This window comes from Plasmodium brasilianum, chromosome 1 (assembly GCF_023973825.1).
Source record: "Plasmodium brasilianum strain Bolivian I chromosome 1, whole genome shotgun sequence".
Lineage (NCBI taxonomy): Eukaryota > Apicomplexa > Aconoidasida > Haemosporida > Plasmodiidae > Plasmodium > Plasmodium brasilianum.
This window is the reverse complement of record NC_090114.1, coordinates 934,841-954,066: the sequence shown is the minus strand read 5'-3', so window position 1 is coordinate 954,066 and position 19,226 is coordinate 934,841. Positions and strand designations below refer to the sequence as shown.

At 21.4% G+C, this 19,226-nt stretch overlaps 3 protein-coding genes across 3 annotated transcripts; 1 reads left to right on the top strand and 2 right to left on the bottom strand.

Annotated features, from left to right (window-relative positions):
* Positions 1–1,649: 1,649 nt before the first annotated feature.
* On the bottom strand, positions 1,650–3,406 carry MKS88_000525 (alpha/beta hydrolase; the record flags this gene model as incomplete). The annotated part of the gene is made up of 6 exons (XM_067216362.1): positions 1,650–1,793; positions 1,972–2,121; positions 2,199–2,338; positions 2,518–2,579; positions 3,045–3,122; positions 3,279–3,406. The coding sequence occupies 6 exons, from the start codon at positions 3,404–3,406 to the stop codon at positions 1,650–1,652; spliced, it is 702 nt and encodes a 233-aa protein (XP_067075761.1).
* Positions 3,407–6,231: 2,825 nt separating this feature from the next.
* MKS88_000524 (uncharacterized protein) lies at positions 6,232–7,980 on the top strand (the record flags this gene model as incomplete). Its single annotated transcript, XM_067216351.1, has 1 exon — positions 6,232–7,980. The coding sequence occupies one exon, from the start codon at positions 6,232–6,234 to the stop codon at positions 7,978–7,980; it is 1,749 nt and encodes a 582-aa protein (XP_067075760.1).
* A 5,216-nt stretch (positions 7,981–13,196) lies between these two features.
* On the bottom strand, positions 13,197–16,928 carry MKS88_000523 (uncharacterized protein; the record flags this gene model as incomplete). The annotated part of the gene is made up of 1 exon (XM_067216341.1): positions 13,197–16,928. The coding sequence occupies one exon, from the start codon at positions 16,926–16,928 to the stop codon at positions 13,197–13,199; it is 3,732 nt and encodes a 1,243-aa protein (XP_067075759.1).
* Between the last annotated feature and the right edge of the window lie 2,298 nt (positions 16,929–19,226).

Below are 19,226 nucleotides of genomic sequence, written 5' to 3'. Positions count from 1 at the left end.
ATAAATTCATACATACGTACATACAATATATATATATATATATATGCGTTAGCGCGTATAATATTGTATATAAATATTTTAGCATATATTTATGTACATTCATAGCAGAATATAATTGATTTTATATTTTACACATCATCATAATAGTAATAATTAATAAGTACTTGTAAATATATATATATTATATATACATATTCGTAATACATTATATGTTAAAAACTTAATTTACGAAAATACTAACTCTACTTTTAAAAAACTGATTTTTTTTTTTTTACTTTAATATTACTACTAATATTATTTTATTATGTTTATTGCGTCATTCACTTTTTCACCATCACCAGTTTTCGGTTTTATTTTTATGGACCCTCTTATTATTCAAATAATTTCTTTTTTTTTTTTTTCTTTTTATTATTTTTTTTTTTTTAACTTCAAATTTGTTGGAATAGATGAAACATATATTTTTATAAATCTATTCTTTATGTTTTCATAGTCATCGTTATATGAACATAAAATATATTACTATTATAAATCTTCCATTATATTATTATATTTTATAACTAAATAAGAAATTGTTATAATCATTATTTTATACCTATAAAATTATATTATATTTATGGTATATATGTATATATAATTATATATACTTAATTGCTATATAATAAATTCAAATCTCTTTGTGTGTATAATAATAAAAGAAAAAAAAAAAAAAAAAAAAAGCGTAATATTAACTATGAAGTTGATGTTTAAAAACTCGTTTATATTAAAATAATTTTACAAAAAAAAAAAAATCTTATTTAACATAAAATGAGTTCGTATTGTTTAATAAAAAAAAATGTATCCAAAAATTTATATTTTACATTATAATAGTAATAATTAATATTCTTATGTTTATTATTTATCATATAAAAAAAGAAAAAAGAAAATATAATACTATTTATACATCATCGTATAACATATGCAATATATGCGTGTAAATTCATCGCATTGGAAGAAAAGTTACACAATATATTATATGTATATATATATATATATATATATATATACACATTTATATATGTATATACAATTATATTTAAATTATCTGTTAATTTTTCTCCTAAAGTTTGTGTGTTTTCGCCTTATTTTTTTTTTTTTTTTTTAATATTTATTAAACATAGCTACTATTGTTATTACACGTTTTTCTTTTTCTTTTTCTTTTTCTTTTTTCTTCTTTTTTATTACATCATTTCCCCTAAATGGCTGTATAATGTATATATATATGTTGTGTAAGTATATAATTTAAAATGGAAAGGTATTTTGAATGTAAATTAGAACACAACGTGTAATTCCAACACATTGATAACATAAAAAAATGTACATTTATTGATATTCGGTTAATACTGTTCAGTAGTTGTATTTTTAGATACATAAAATAAATTATATAAAATATAACTGTTATAAAAAAAAAATTTAAAAAAAAAATTGTTATATTTTTATACACACACATACATAAAGGGAATATATGCAGAATTATTTTTGTAAAGAGGTAAAGAAAATACTTTTTCATAATGATAAAATAATAAAAAAAAAAAAAATTTATAAATTATTTTAGAGTTTTTAATATTGATATCCTTTAAAAATAAAATAAACGGACAAAATTTAAAAACGTTTTAAATATATGAATTGTTTAAAAAGTTTAAAAAGGACTTAATATTTTCGTTGAATTTTTTATTCTCAATTAGTTCGATGTCATTATGTTTTCCATCAATAACCCAGTAAGGATGAACCTTCCGTTTGCACCTTTCATAAAGACACTTCGAGAATACGCATAAAAAAAAAATTTACATATATATGTAGCATTTACGTATGTATGTATGAATATATACATATAATATATATGCCCACATTACATAAATGTAATACACGCAACTTATTGATACATCGTATAACTCAAAAGCACAATCATAAAGTAGCACATTGCAATAATTTGACTTGCGTCAGTTTTATAACATGGATAGTCGGATAATTTTTTTTATTTTGTATTTTTTCTTTTTTTTCCATTTTTACTAATCCATGGTAAAAGGGAACAATTTTATCATCAGTGCCATGAATGAAAAATACATAGCAAGGAATCATATGAATCTAAAAAAAAATAAAACAAAAAAATTTCATGTAATATTGTTATAATCTTTTTTTATTAATAATAAATGGAAACTCACTTTTTTTATGTTACAGAAAGAATCAAAAGGAAAAATAAACCTAGTTTTAAAACAAATATTTAACAAGGATAATATAGCACTTTGTAAAATTATTCCTTTTACTTTCCTTTTAATTGCTATATCAACTGCTGCACATGAACCTAAAAACATAATTTAATACACATTTTTTTTCTTTTTTGTCATGTAATTTATTTTACTGCAACAAACTTATTTTTAGGAAATGTATATATATATATTTATTTATTTATTTTATATGAAATTTCTACATATTCAAACATTGCTGCAAAGTATATATGTACACATTTCTTTTGTTGTAAACCTATGGATTTCCCGTATAGAACGATGCTCTCTGGTTTTATGTTTAAACAGTCTACCATGTAACTACGTATAAAGAAGAAAATAAGAAAATTAAAAAAACAAAAATTTACGAAATATATTTAATGAAAATCAAAGTATCGGCAATTATACATTCTAAAAAAGAAGAAAATTTTTTTACTCATAAACCGCAATTCCAGTTAAGTACATATTTTTTTCTGATGATGTCCCGGTACTTTCTCCATATCCTTTTTTTTTTTTTTTTTTTTTGAAGTAATTTTATAATTTAAAAAATTTAATAATCATGGTAAAAAAAAAAAATAAATAAATAAATAATTAAATGATACAATATTATAAACTGTACATATAAATAAATGTGTATATCGGAAAAAAGAAAGTCATACGAAAACACTAAAACATAATTAAAACAAAATAAAGGACATATATTTATGATTTACTTTTTATTTCATGTCTTTTTTTTTTTTACCAAGATAATCATATAAGAATACATTAACATTCCATATTTTCGACGTCTCGTAAAAATAATCATACAACATGTATATGTTCTCACCGTTGCCATGACAAAATAAAATTGTTAACGGAGCATTTCTAAGATAAAAAATAAAAAAAAAGATTATTAAATAATTACATAGGATAATATATTGAAAAACAAATGTAGAAATGCACATGCATACAAAATATATATATATATATATACATATATATATGTATACATTTATAGCTATATAAAACTAAATAGAGTACCTATTAATAAAATAAGCTGCAACTTTTTCCTTATTTTCTATTTCAATAAAAATAAAATCTAAATCAAATTTTTCAAAGCACCCTTCATAAGGGGCATTAAAAACAATTTTATTTACAACATTTCCCATATTTATATTAATCAAATGTATTTGTTTTCATTTTTTTTTTTTTTTTTCCCTCTGTATTATGAACATTGAAACGTAATATTATGTATAACATAAAATTACTATTTTCATAATTGCATCTTTTATTATACCATATTTTTTTATATTTTTCTTATTAAGATTTCGTAAAATTCAAATGTCAACCGTAGGTAAAAAAAAGGCCATAATTAATTACGTTATAAACATATACATTTGCATATATATGTTATATATAATAAATATCAACAAAATGTAAAATAATTATTGATCAAAATATACATAAATGTAGTTATGTTTTCTAATTGTAACAGAATATTGTAACGAAATGCTTGCTTTTAATCCATAAAAGCATTATATATAAAAAGAATAAAATAAGATATTTAACTTATAATGCAAAAAAAAAAAAAAATAAAAGTGTAAAAATGAAACATTACTCAAATGTTAAAAAAATAAAATAACATAATTTTTGAAGTTCAGGAAATGATCATTGTATATAGTAGCATTATTGTAACGCCGATGCAAAAGAAACATTAATTTCATAATTTGAACAGATTTTATTAAAATATTATTCTCATCCCAGTAAGAAAGAATATATGAAAATTTGAAGCAATCTTATGTAATTGCACATAAAATAATTTTTTGTTTTTTTGGAATATATATGATACATTATACAAATAAAATATATTAGAAATTAATCAATCGTACGAATGAACTTATGTTATATGCTGCTGTTTTACAATTTAAGGAATTTTTTCTAATTTCAGAAATTGTATATAGATAAACATAATAGTATAAAAAAAATATATATACTGAAGAAAAGGAAAGAAATATTATATTTTTTTTTAAATGCTAAAAAGGAAAAAAATTTTATCAGAAAAAAGATAAAATAGCAAATTTAGAAAATTTTTGCACACTCCTTATGCTACAATTAGCGTTAAATCACTTTCCAGCTTAATTTTTCTATTTGTTTTATTCGAAAAGAAAAATGAAAAAATATCAGCATTTCATTAAATAATAATAAAATGTCTGTATAACTAATAATAATCCCTTTATTTCCTCCTAAATACGTATTTTTAAAACTTCATTTTTTCTTTTACTTTTTCATTTTTCCAGCTTTCTTCATTTCGAATTTAGTTCACAGTGTTGTACAGGCATTACAACTGTATTACCTTTTTTAAGTAGAATATATGTACAATTTAAAGTTGCAGCAAATAGAACACAAAATGTATGTGCACTGCATTTATGTGTATATATACATATATATATATATATATATGCACATCTTGAGTATACTTTTTTTTTTTTTTAATTTATAATATGATATAAAAAATTAAAACAATTTTAGATATTAAATGACACCTTAAATATTTCAATTGTGTTTAACATGTTTTGTGCATTTTAAAGAATATGTCACATATGTAACAAGCTAAAAATCATAAAACTTGTTACTTTTTAAGCTATTTAAAAAAAAAAAAAAAAAATCTATTCACAATTTTTTTTTAAAATAGCTGTTAATAATAATAATATTTCCTGTGTGCAAAAAGTTCACGAAAACTGGATTTTTGTAAAGCCTTAACTTTAACTTGTAAATTTTATAAAAAAGAAAATTAAATATAATACTTGCACGTATACATATATATATATACATAGGCAGATAATTACAGAAATGTAAAGGGTAAAAAGGTGTTCCAGTATTTTAGGTTTTAACATATATATGCATGAGAACATTTTGTAAATAAGAATATCCTGTTTTTTTTTTTTTTTTTTTTGATAATATGTATATAACTTTTTCTGTCCTGTTAATGTATAAATAACTGTTTATTCTTTTTTGTGTATGTGTAAATAACTATTTCTTCTATTTTGTTCATGTGCAAATAACTTTTTGTTTTTTTCCTTAAAAATAACGTGTGCACGTTTTAAAAGTGCAAAATATTTCTACAACATTCAGGCAAATATACTTCTTTTTTTATTTTTATTTTTATGTACTTCAAATAGAACTAAATTAATTCCCAAAAAGTTTGTTCTGCATACGGGAAATCTCACATATATGTATAATATATATATATATATATATATGCATAACACGACATATTTGCAATAATTAAAAAATAAGTCATCAATAATTTTTTTAAAAATTAATGAAGTTTTAGTTCCTTTTTTAAGAAATATTTTGGATAATGATCTTGTGGCATGTTTGCAAAAAAAAAAAAAAAAATATATATATTAACATTTGTTCTTTGTAAAGACACATCTTACACATATGAAAAAAAATACATTCATACAATTATCAAGCATATTCTATTAATTTTTATTGTTCCTATTTTCATAAGTTTATGAAACATAAGAATTTCCTTCTTTTTTATTTCTAATTTAATATTTCTTGTTTTATTTTGTTGTTATCTCTTTTTAATTATGCTATGAGGCATATTCAAATTAAATTAAAATAGGAACAAGAACATATGAATTTTGCACACACCACTAAAACATTTATTTGTTTTATGTGAAAATACTATAGACACTTGTAAATTTTCAGAACAGTATGAATTGTTTTTTTTAATCAAAAATAGTAGGAAAAAAAGTATATGCACATATACATATATACGTATACACAAGTATACTTATACACATATATATATGATGCAACATATATGCACACATATATATATATTGGCATAATTTAAAAAAAAAAAAAAAAAAAAAATTAAATATACACGGGTGTGTTCAATACAACATTCAGAAAAAAAAATAAATAATTATATAAGTAGCCATCCAAACAAACAAAAAGGATAAACAATAAATTTTATTCGAATATGAAATCGATGTATCAAGTGAACAACTACGAGGACCATTTTATGTATCCTAAAAACAATGTCAGTAGGATAATCAAAACAAATGATGAAAAAAAGGAATATAGAATTAGCTTAAATAACATAAGAAAAATGGAGGAATCATATAGAGATGCAAAAAAAAATGGTAAGTACGAATATTTAGATGCTAGTCATTTGGAAATGTTAGACTTAAACAAAAATATCCAGAACATATTGCCAAAACCAGTAAAACCAACTTTAAATTTGGAAAGTTTATGTAAACAAACCAGTGCTATTTTAAGGCACAATAAAAGCATGATTGGAGGCATGAAGATTGGCGAACAACAACTGCAGCAGCAACAGCAGCAACAGCAGCAACAGCAACAACAGCAGCAACAGCAACAACAGCAACAACAGCAAAATATAAAACGTTTTTACGAATTAGGACTTCCTCAAGTCATTGGTACATACATTCAACCATTAAATAAAAAGCAAGATGATAGTTCAAAAAGAGGTAATTTAGAAAAAGACTCTTTCTCTTTAGCATCGGCATCTCCTTTTTTCCATCCTCCTAATTTTTCTACGAAATTAATTCATGCACCTAACAAATTTGTACCCTTAAATATAAATAATAAAAGCACAAACGTATATGGATTGCCATCCTATCTAATTCCTGAAGATAAACCCCAGAACCTAACTGTTACAGTTGTACCTAATAAAGATAAATATATTCTAGAAAAGGAGGCAAAACATCTAAAGACATTATTAGATAACTCATCTCAAGGAATTGTTAATTCAACACCTGATTATCAAAAAATTATTTCTCCCTCTAGATTATCTAATAGTAAGAATAAGGAAAACAACAACGATTTTGGAAACAGTCATAATAACATCAACCATAATAATGAAATAGAAAGTAACTTCAGTTTTGGGAAAAACGAAACCTTGGAAAACACGCGAGAGGAGTATAATTATGAAAATAATACAGAAAATGACGTTGACTATTTTGTTAATGAATTTCATGACTCCAATAATTATAGGTCTTCTCAAAAAATGAACGAATTGATTATGAATGATTCATTTGGTACCCATGAACATGTGTCATGTCATTTAAAATCCAGTAAACAGTTGGATAAGGCTAGAAATAATAAACTTATCCAAAAAAGAAAAAATGGTATCAACGCATTTAATGAATTGAATAAAGAGGAATGTGACAGAGGGGAACATATCTCGGATGAACATGACATGGATATACGTGGCACGGATGAAGATAGACCGAATGTACATGACACAGATGAAGGTAAAGATCATAATAAAAACGTGTCATCTGCAAAAAGAACCCAATTAACAAAAAAAAAAGAATATAATCCTTTATTAAAAAAACTTGAACCATTAACATGCTTTAAAAATCCGAAAACATATATTAATATACGTTTAGGAAAACCTAAAAAGTTTTATATTACTCACAGCTCTGATCCTATAGATAAAAAATTACGAGACTGGCACAACACACACAATAGCCAAATAGCATGGAACAAAAATAGAAGAGGTGTTTACACTTTTGGAAAGACAGAAGTTGCTTTAAGTTTAGTTCACGATAAAATTATAGTTAAAAGAATTAATGGGAAAGAGGTTAAAGATAATTTATTAACCGTTGAAAAATTTGTCTCACTAAATGAATTATTCGAACTTCAGCAAGAACAGAATGATATACTACTAAAAAAAATGGAAAATAGAACTGTAGCTTTTTAAAAGTATAACAAATATGTACCTTTTGAACTATATAATGTATATACATAATATATATATATATATATATATATATATATATACATTATGTATACGTATATATGTATGCATCCTCCCTTGCCGACATATTTTGTGTCTTTTTTGTTTCATTTTTTTTTTTCTTTTTTAAATACATCAAAATTTTGTTCCTGCAGTATTTACCGCTTTTGTGCATAATTTATTTATCTAAATATATTTATTTTTAGCCATTTTATGAAATTAATTATAATTGTTTATTTTCTTATGAAACTTTATGACGAAACACAAATTTCCCTAATTATGAAAAAATGCGCATATGTTTTTATGTATCAAAAAAGAAATTACTAATCATTTTTTTTTTTTTTTTCGTAAACAATTCCGAAATATTAAAATATATAGATGTATATGTGTATATGTGTATATTTATTTATATATTTATATTTACATTAATTTGTCAAAAAAAAAAAGAAACGTCCGTAAACTTAAAAATTTTTAGTTAACGAACGTCGTTAAAAATGTTAGGAACAGTTTCAACAGAAAATTTTTTTTTTTCAGCTATAACCACGTTTTTAAGAAGTAGATACTATCATACTACAGAAAATTAATGCGCATTTGTAACTCCGGATGTACTAATAAGTAATCCACATAAAACCAGAAAAATAATGTAAGATTGCAATAAAACTCTTGCGTTACAAGGAATATGCAGCATAAAAATAGTAGTGTTAATAAATGTATGAGGAAGAAATATAAGTACAGTAAAAACTATTCATATTATTAAAAATTATTATATATAAAATTTATAATATAATATAATATAAACATACAAAAATTATGACAAGTTTCGAAATTATGGTTAAAATTACAAAACCTAATTAATTATTGCAACATGATAAAAATTTTATGAAATTATTAAAAATTTGTAAGTATAGGATACATATATATATATATATAAACTCAATCGCTTTTAAGTAACATTTAATATAAACATGATAAAGCTATGGATTACCTTAAAATATCTTTAAGAAAAATTTTGTATTAAAACCACCTTAAAATAATTTTTTTTATTTTTCTTTATTCTGATCATATTTTTTGTTCTTAAATTTTCATAATATGTAATTTTAATATTTAAAAGTCTAATATTATGAACTATATACTTTAGTTATGTGCGTGAAATAAATTGTATTTTTTAATATTCCATAAATCTTTGTAACTTGATTTTACTAGGTATAAAGTTGAATTTTTTTTTTTTTTTTTTCAAATATGAATTCCTCTTATATAATAAATATAATATGTATATTTCTTCACAATTTTTTTAAAAATGTGTATTGAACATAACCATGTGAGTATTTCTCACTATGAAAAAAAGACAAAAAAGTTATATACTCTTATATATATGTAATAAAAGAAAAAAATATTATTTTATTTGAAGTAAAATTTAATATGCATGTATTAAAGAACAGCATATATATATATATATATATATATACATAATATATGAAGTTTTTTTTGTTATATAGGAATACTTTTCTTCTTGAAAATACTAATATGTGGTCCATAACATTCTCTACAATTTTAAAAAAAAAGGAAGAACAATTAACATAAAAGAATATAATCTTTTCTCTAGGCGTGAAATAATTTCGTTAAATTAATTATGTGCTGATAATTATGATTAAAATAAATATACCAGAACTACAATTATGACTGTTCATAATTATTTTTATAATTATAACATCATATATATATATATATATATATATATTTACAACACAATTTTTCCTCTGCTGTATGTAACAGAATATTCTAATTAGTCATTTTTAGCTTTTTTTTTTCTCTTTTTTTTGAGCCTTTTTTTTTTTTTTTTTTGTGAAAAAGCGAACAACCATTATTACGCATTCAGATTAATATTTCTCTTCTGCTTATCAGAAAATACAAGTTTAATATTGCATATACCAAGTATACATATATATATATATATACCATTTCGTACATATATATCCAAATGCAATTACATGTAATATTGTAACAAGTTTACGATATATAGTATTTATAAAAATGAATATATTAGAGACGATTATTTTATTTTAGCATGTTAAAATAAAAAATATAATATATCAGAATTAGTATTTACATCTTCTGATATCTCAGTTCACGTATAATAATATATTTTTATAGATATTAGCTAAAATAACATGTATTTTTTTTTTTTTTTTTTTTTAAATTAGAGCATTTTTTTTCTGAACATATAATAATTACAAATATAAAAAATTCTTGCGCGTTACTTTTTTTTTTATTTTATATATATATATATATATTTTTTTTGTATTTATTATAGTCTTATTATATATATAATTATGAAATATGCAAATGTAGTTAACATAAAATTCGTTAATTGGTAAAAGAGGAGAAATATTAAAAATTGGCTTTTTTTTTATTGCATGTACAGATTTATTCTAATTTCTTTATACACAACTTATTTTTTAGCTAGCTAACTTTTTTGCTCGACATTTTTTAATGTTTTTATAATTAATAAATTATGCTAATATATTTATATAATATATATGTAATACATGAAATTTTTTTTTTCATATCATTACAATTTAAATAACTTTCTACTGTTCAAATATATATATTTTTTTTTAAATTTACCTTTTTTTAAATTATCTTTTTATAAACATATCTTCAAATCTTTAATTTATAATTTTACAAATTTTTAACCTTTTAAGGATTGTATTAACTTTTTACTATTGAAGATTATTTCTCTGAGCTTTACTTTTTTTTTTCTTTTAACGTATTGCCCACTTCATTATATTATACCAATTACTTTTTAATACAACGATAAGTATTTTATAAATTTATTATAAAATACAACGTACATACATACCATACATAAATATAGAGATATATATATATAATATTTTTAAAAAACTTTTTTAAATGGAAGAATTAAACGGTTTTGTACCACCAAAAGCAAATACTCCTTTACCTGATGGAATGCAAGTACTTCCAGGGAACCAAAAGGATGATGTACCCCCACCTGTCAAATATACAGTAAAACCAGTAATAAATAATGATAATTTCCAAATGAATTTAGGGGGGGAGGTGCCATCATCTTGGACAATGAACCAAATTGCCCACTACGTTGAACATGCCGGACCTGCTGATTCTGTCTTTACTGAAAAAGCTAAAGATCTGCTACGTGAAAAAGGATACGATATACAATAATTAAAACAAAAATGAGAAACTAAATATACCCTTAAATAAATATATTGTAATAATAAAATGTGTAAAACACAACCGTGTTAATATATATATATATATATATGAAATTAATTCAAAATAATTTTTTTTTCTGCACGCTTGTTGATAAGGAATGTTGATTTCCTTTTTTTTTGAACAAAATTATATTTTTAAAAACTATATTATATAAAAATGCTTTGAATATGTAATTTTTTTAGATGTTGTACGTACGTTAAACTTTATATAAATTAAATTATTATTAATAGGACTATATATTTTTTTAATTCCTTTTAGTCACTATGTATTTATATTTATTCTTTAAAATTTTTTGCTTTTTAAAATTTTTTCCTCGAATATATTTATATAATTGAATTTTTTTTTTTTTTTTTTTTTTATCATACGTAAATATTAGAATAGAAAATTAAATATTAAATAATTAAAAGCTTTTCTGTTTAACTTTTGTAAAAAAAAAAAAAAAAATTATTTTAATATTTTTCGTTTCTAGTTTAAAGTTTTTAGCTTTTTTTTTTTTTTTTGTTTCTTTACTTGTTCGCTTTACGTTTTATTTTTTAGATAAACCTCTTTTTTAATACATTCTTAAAAATGCAAAAAAAAAAAAAAAAAAAAAAAAAAAACATAAATAAAATAACTAAATTATTAATTAAAACACTTTAAATACAAATTTTTTTTTCCTTTTTAATAATAATACTTTCTTTATAAAAGTTCGCTATTAAAAAATTCCCACATTATAATGAAAAGTTATTGACTTCTTTTATTCATAAAGAATCTGAGAACGGAATTGTTCTATTAAAAAGCTAATATAATGTTACCTACACATAAAATAAAATAGCACGTTTTTTTTTTTTTTTTGGCTGATCATATGTTTGACATTTATTATAAAGAATTTATAAGCATATAATAGAAATATGATTATAATTTAATTCAAATTTTTTCGTAGCTTATTATTTATATCTCTAAAATATTTTATAACATTTTAATACCATGTTCTCAGGAAAATGTAATTAGAATTAATCATTTTCTACAGTTCTTTTGTAAAGTATTACTATCATTTGGTGTTTATATTTTAAATATTTTAGAAAGAATTTATTAAAAAAATGAAAATTTTTAGTAATATGAAGTAACAAAATAGTTAAGAAGAAATATTATTTTGAGTTTATATTTTGTTTATATTTATTCAAATAATTCTTTTTTTTTAACATTTTTTGAAAAGAGCTTATTTTGCAACAGATAAAAAATATATGTTTTTCCAAAAGAAGTTTCTCATATATTATTTATGAAATAATTCTCACATTACACGTTTTATATATAACTTTTAAAATATGTAAATTTTCTTTCATTTTTTTTGAATAAAAAGTTAAAAGTTTTTTTTTCTTTTTTCTCATTTCTACCATGAATATTAAAAATACCACGATATTTATACAGATTTAGGTGTTTGAGTTATAGATTTTCTTTTTTTTTTTTTGGCAAAAACAGCTTAAATATAATAATACTGTTATTTAATTCCAAAGCAAAACATAATATAAAACGTGAGAGCATTAAAAAAAAAAAAAAAAGAATGAAAAAAAAAAAGAAAAATAGTGACTGTTACAATTATGAAAGAGGCAATTATTTTGTGTACAGTACAACAATCATATTATTATAATTTTTTTATTTAAAAGTAACAATATTTCTGAGATATACAGTCTTAAAGAAGTAAGTTGAATTAAACATCTTATACTTTCGTAAATTTGTCTTTTTTTTTTTAATAGAACAAAATAAAAATAGTATATATGTGTATTCCGAATTACTTTTACAATTTTATTTTTAAAATAAATATTCACAAAAACTAAACAAAATTTTAAAATAAACATGGAACCAATTTAGGAGACGACAAAAAGGAACTATATAATTTAATTAATTAGTATGTAAAATATTTTGTGATAGATAAAATAAAAAAAAAGCATTTATAAAATAAATTGCTCAAATGGATATGACGGTGTTTTATTTAAATGCGACAATGAATTAGTTTCCAAATGACTAGCTAATGGTTTCGGTATTTTGTCCTGTTTTTTTGGTGATTCTGGTGCTTTATATAATTCAATATTCCTTTTATTCATTCTTAATTGTTCTTTTAATGTTTCTTTAACATATAAATCATCTCGAAATGATTCTTTTTTTTTACTATATTTAATTTCACTTTTAGAACTACCATCATATATATTTTTTTCTGTGTTATAAATCAATTTTGGGCAATCAATATTTGGTACTTTTTTATTTATACTAGTTACAGAATGCATTTTTTTTCTATCCAATATTTCGTTTAAATATTTTTTTAATAAATATTTGTTTTTTAATTCCTTTAATTTATTAACTTTTTTTTCTAAAATATTAGATTCAAAGCTCTCACTAAATATATATTCTTTAGACAAGCTACTACTAGATAAAATTTTGCTCATATATTTAAAACTATAAAAGTCATTTTTATTTTTACAAAATTGTAAATCAAGCTTTTTAAAATTGTATTTCATTGAATTTCTTGGACATTTTCCATCACAATTCTCAAAGTAATTATCTTTATCAACATTAAAAAAATAATTGTTGTTAATATATATTACCTTATCATTGTCTAAATTTACTTTATCCATATCAGAAGCATATATTTTATTGTGAATGTTTATTTTGTTAGGATTAGTATATAAGTTTAAAATGGTACTTAATTTTTTTTTCAATTCATTATTTAGCCTTTTCTTATACCTAATTTTATTTGTATCATTTTCTTCGTTTTGTTCCTTATATTCTTCTTTTTTACGTAAAATTAAGCTGTTTTCATCTGCAGATTTCTCCTTATTCATGTATTTGTAATATCCTAGTTTATCGGATTCATTTAGTGTGTCATTTATATTTGGATGATCTTTAATTGCTTCGTCATTCTTATTAAAGTATGAGTTATATTTAAAATTATGCATATTTAATTCACTTTTTCTAACTGTAACATTTTCATTATTATTATTTACGTTATTCTTAACTTTCATTTTATTAGTAGACATTGATACATTTTTATTCTTAATGTCTGAAAAACTGTTTTCTTTCCTCTTAGAAATAAGTGTATTATTTTCATTTATACCACAACTTCTTATCTTAACACCATTGATGTCACTTATTTTAAATCGGCTTTTTATTTTAGAATTTTCGTAATTTTTAAAGTCCGATTCACAATTTTTAATTAAAGAGTTATATATATTATTCCTAGAAACAGTATTTTTATTATTATTGTTTTTATTACAACTGGTAATATCATCCAACTCACCAGCTGTACTATTTTTATCACTAATATGCTTATTATAAATATTGATTCCTTTTACACTTTCAATTTCATATAAAGGTTTCACAATTCTATTTCCTTCCTTGCTAATATCAGCCACATTTATTTTTTTCTCATAGATATTTTTTGAATCAAATGAATTTTTACTAATACAAATATGATTATTTGTTTTTATATTATTAGTGAGAGCTTTTTTATTTATTTTACTTTCAATTACTTCTGAATGATCTTTTTTTTTATTTTTGTTTACTTTGTTTATGTATAATGTGTCTGCATGAATAATATTTTTATATTTATTTTTTTCATAGATTTGTTTAATTTTTTCTTCGTTAGAATATGAATAGCCACCTTTTATGTTGACTTCATCCTTATTATTTGTCTCCATAAATTTATTGCTTTCCATTAGTTCCAACAATATTAAATTATCGCTTTTTTCTTTTTCATTAATACTAAAATTGTTTATTTCTACATCATAATTTTTTACATCTAATTTATCATTAAATTTTTTATAAAATTTTTTAAAATTACATATTTTTGTGTTAGTTTCATCACTTTGGTTAGTGATGGTATTCATATTCTGTTCTAATTGATCCATATCTGTATTAGAAACGTTTGTTTCATTCTCAACATAATAATAATTAGTTTTGCCATTAATATTTTTTGCTTCACTATATAATACTTTTGATTTTTCTGAATTATTTCTTGGATTATTTGGAACTAAATTTGCAACATTTACGAGTTTACTTTTGAGTTCATTAATATCAACATTATTAACTGTCTTTGTTTTATTTATGCTATTTCTTTTATAGATATTAAACATATTTATATTCTCTTTCATACAAGTAAAATTATTATTTGACGTTTCTTTAGAACAGTATCTGTTATTAGCCGTTAAATTTTCAGCAGACTTTTCAATATTTTTTTTCTTTTCTTCGTGAGTAAATAACATATCAGCTGATATGTTTTCATTTTTTTCACTATTATTTTGAAGACTTAAATTTTTTCTCTTTATCAATTTTTCATTTAATTCATTCATTAAGGTTCGTGGACTTTTTTCTGAATTCAATAAATTTGTGTGCTTATTTGTTTTATCAGATTTATGCTTTTTAAAAAAGTTCTCATTGTTACAATTGTTACTGATCTTGTTCACATAATCCTTATTACATACACTGAGATTTTTCTTATTGTCATCTTTGTAGGTATCATTGTTGTTTTTATCAATATTCTTGTTTTTATTGCTACTCTTACAATATTCATAATTTTTTGATTCTTTTACAGTATATGAAGTGTTACCCTTTTTGTTATTATAAAAATTAGAAATATTCGGCCATTCGTAGTTTTCAGTAATTTCTTCAATATTAATATCGTTTTCCCCAATATCTTCTCTTAAGTAACTTTTGTCTAGAGAAAAATTATTTCTACTTTTGTTAGAACATGTGTATATCCAATTATTTGATTCGCTTTGTTCGTCTTTTGCATTAAATGTATTCATAACAGTTGATTGTGAAAAGTTATATAATTTATTTTCTTTTCTGTCGTTTTCTTTATAACCATTCACAGAAAAGTCTTCCCTATTGTTTTCACACATATAAATGTTTATATTGTCATAATTATTGTCTTCAGCATTCATATTACATAAATCATTAATTTTAACATGTTTACAAGCAAAATATGAAACATTATTTTTAAAATGTCTCTTTATATGTATTATCATATCATCTACATGATATTTTGGTGACAAGGGGTCTTCATACTCCAGAAAGCACATATTTTCTAATTTTGTATCATAATTTCCTTCATCATTGGTGTAACTGTTCGAATTTTTTTTTGAATAATCATCCAAAAATATAAACACATCATCATTAAATGATAAACATTCACTCTCTTGATTTATAGAGTTGCTAAATATTAAACTATTATTTCCTATTGATTTTAAGCTTGGAATATCTTGGTTGCCACACATATGATTTTTTGAATTATTACTATTTATCTTAAGAATGTTATTCTTTATATCATGTGATTTGTTGTTATGCTTAGTACTTCTATTATTTTCACATGAATTGTCATCATATATATTTTCTCTGAGTTGTTGATTATCGTCCTTCGAATTCTCTTTTATAACTTTCTCATGTAAATTGTATTCATAATGCACATTTGAGTTTTTTACTAAATGTCTCATACAATTAAATTTTTCTGAACATATATTGCATAAATGGAAACATTTTTTCAAATTATTTTTGGCTTCAAGTAACCAACTATAATCATTTTCGTATTTTTTGCATTTGAAATGCTTTATTTCTCTTGATTTAGCTGGTGGGGGATCTGGTAACGATTTGACATATTTACTGAAAGGATAAGGATATATTCTTATCATTTTACAAAAACATCATTTCTTTAAACATTAAAATAGTAAAATTCCAAAAATAATTCTATATATTAATAATAATAAGCATTTTAATACATTTTCAAAATTATATTTTAACATATTCCATGTTTTAAAGAAAATTCAAAATGGATATTGCATTATAATTTAAAATGTATTTTAAACATTTTTTTTTATTTTTTTCTACAAGACAAAATTTATATTAATGTTAAATTTTTGTACGTAAATTATAAAAAATTGATAAACAGAGCTAATATAGACGAAAAATTTATATTATTTAATACATATAAATTTAAGTGTTCCCTTTTTAAGTACGTTAACAAAACGTGATATATTTATAAATACATGTTGCCTTCTCTATTGTAATTTCTTTCATGTGTATAATACACATACATAAAAAAAAAAAAAAAAAGAGATAAAACAATAACTTTTTGCATCAATTTCTTTAGGTAGAGATTTCATTAACACAAAAAAAAATTAAAGAATAGTGTAATTTGCAACACAATTTTATATTTGTTTGACCTTGTTAATACTGAAATTTCTTTGACTAAATAGAAAATTTTTTTTTTTTTTGAGATATCATTCTAAATGCATATAGAATGCTTATAAGAAAAAAATCGAGTTCCCTTTAAAAAGAAAAAACTAAGAAAATTTAAAATGCCATCATATTCTGAAATATAAATCAAGTACAATGACTTCCCCTCTAAAAAAAAAAAAAATTAGATCTAAAACTTCAAATTTCATGTTACAATTCTTTTCCTTTTTTTAAGCCTATGGATTAAATCAAACATAAAAAAATGTTCAAAAAATGATTTACATCATATAAATCAGTTTATTTTCAATATATATTAGCTTTATTTTAGGGAGTTATTTTACATAATTTTCTATTAATTCAGGGTTATAATTAAGATAAATATGTATAAATTAAAAAAAAAAAAGGATTAGAAAACAAAAACAACTGCACACATTTGCATTATTTTTTACTTCTAAAAAAATATTCATTTATAAATATAGAGCAACCAGTAACATGCATTCAAAGTTTCTTTATTCATATACAATTAAAAAAGTAATTTTTTGTATTATCTGTGAATCTCCATTTATTAATTTATATAATATATGTGCTACCATTTAGTTCGCCTATATAAGATCGAATTATACATCTTTTTAATTTACAAGATTCTTTCTCAACACGTTTTTCTTGGGTTGATGTTAATTCGTTTAAGAATAAAAATTACATTATGATAAAAGCTATCCCTTAATTTTTCATTGTAGTTGATACATCAAAAATATAATGATTTTAATGAAGTTCATTATGGCAAGTGTTTTATTAAAAGTACACAAGTTTATATAGCACGATGTAGCAAAAAATGGTATCTTTTCTACAGAAATGATAATATTTTGTTATAAACATTTAAACGGTTATAATATAAATTGATTAAAGAATGTAAAATATAAGAAAGTAATTTATAAATATTATAAAACGTTTATACTCTTTTCATCAAAACAAAGAATATTCATGTAATTATAGAACATGTAAATTTGTACATTAAGGCATGTTCATAATGTTATAAATGAGTGCATTTTTTTTTTTGGAAAGAGTGTACAAAATTATATCATCTATTAAAAAAATTTTATCAGATTCACATTTTTCTTATTATAATAAATAAAAATAAGACATTTGTAGAATATTTTGTTATCTTAAAAGTTACTAAATGGTAAATACTAGTGTTGAGGTACATCATTTTTACGCATTCGAATATTCTTTCCATGATAATTTCAATTTTCTAATAATAATATTAAGTGAACATCTGCAAGTATTGAACAAAGTTGTAACTTTAACTGTGCACTGTCTTATAAATAATTACAAAAAAATAAAATTTTCTAAAGTATAAATATATATTCGCAAGTAAGATTAATGTTTTAAACTATTAAAAAATATTAATAATATGAATTTTTATAATGTTAAACTTCTCATTATCATTGTAGTACTTAAAGTTTTTTTATGTATTTTTTATAAATGTGCATACTTGAATTATAAGTAATTATAATATAATTTTTTATATAACATATTACTATAACATTTTCTCTTATATATTATAAAAAATTTCAAAGCTGTATAGAAGATTCCTAAGAAATTAACGAAAAATACAGATAATGTTAGCATCATCATTCCACTAAATAAACAAAAAATTGTCAAATTGTTTTAGATAAATATATATAATTGATAAAAAAATAAGGTTATTTAATCTAGAGAATATAAGCTACGCGTAGAATGGTAATCAAATAAAA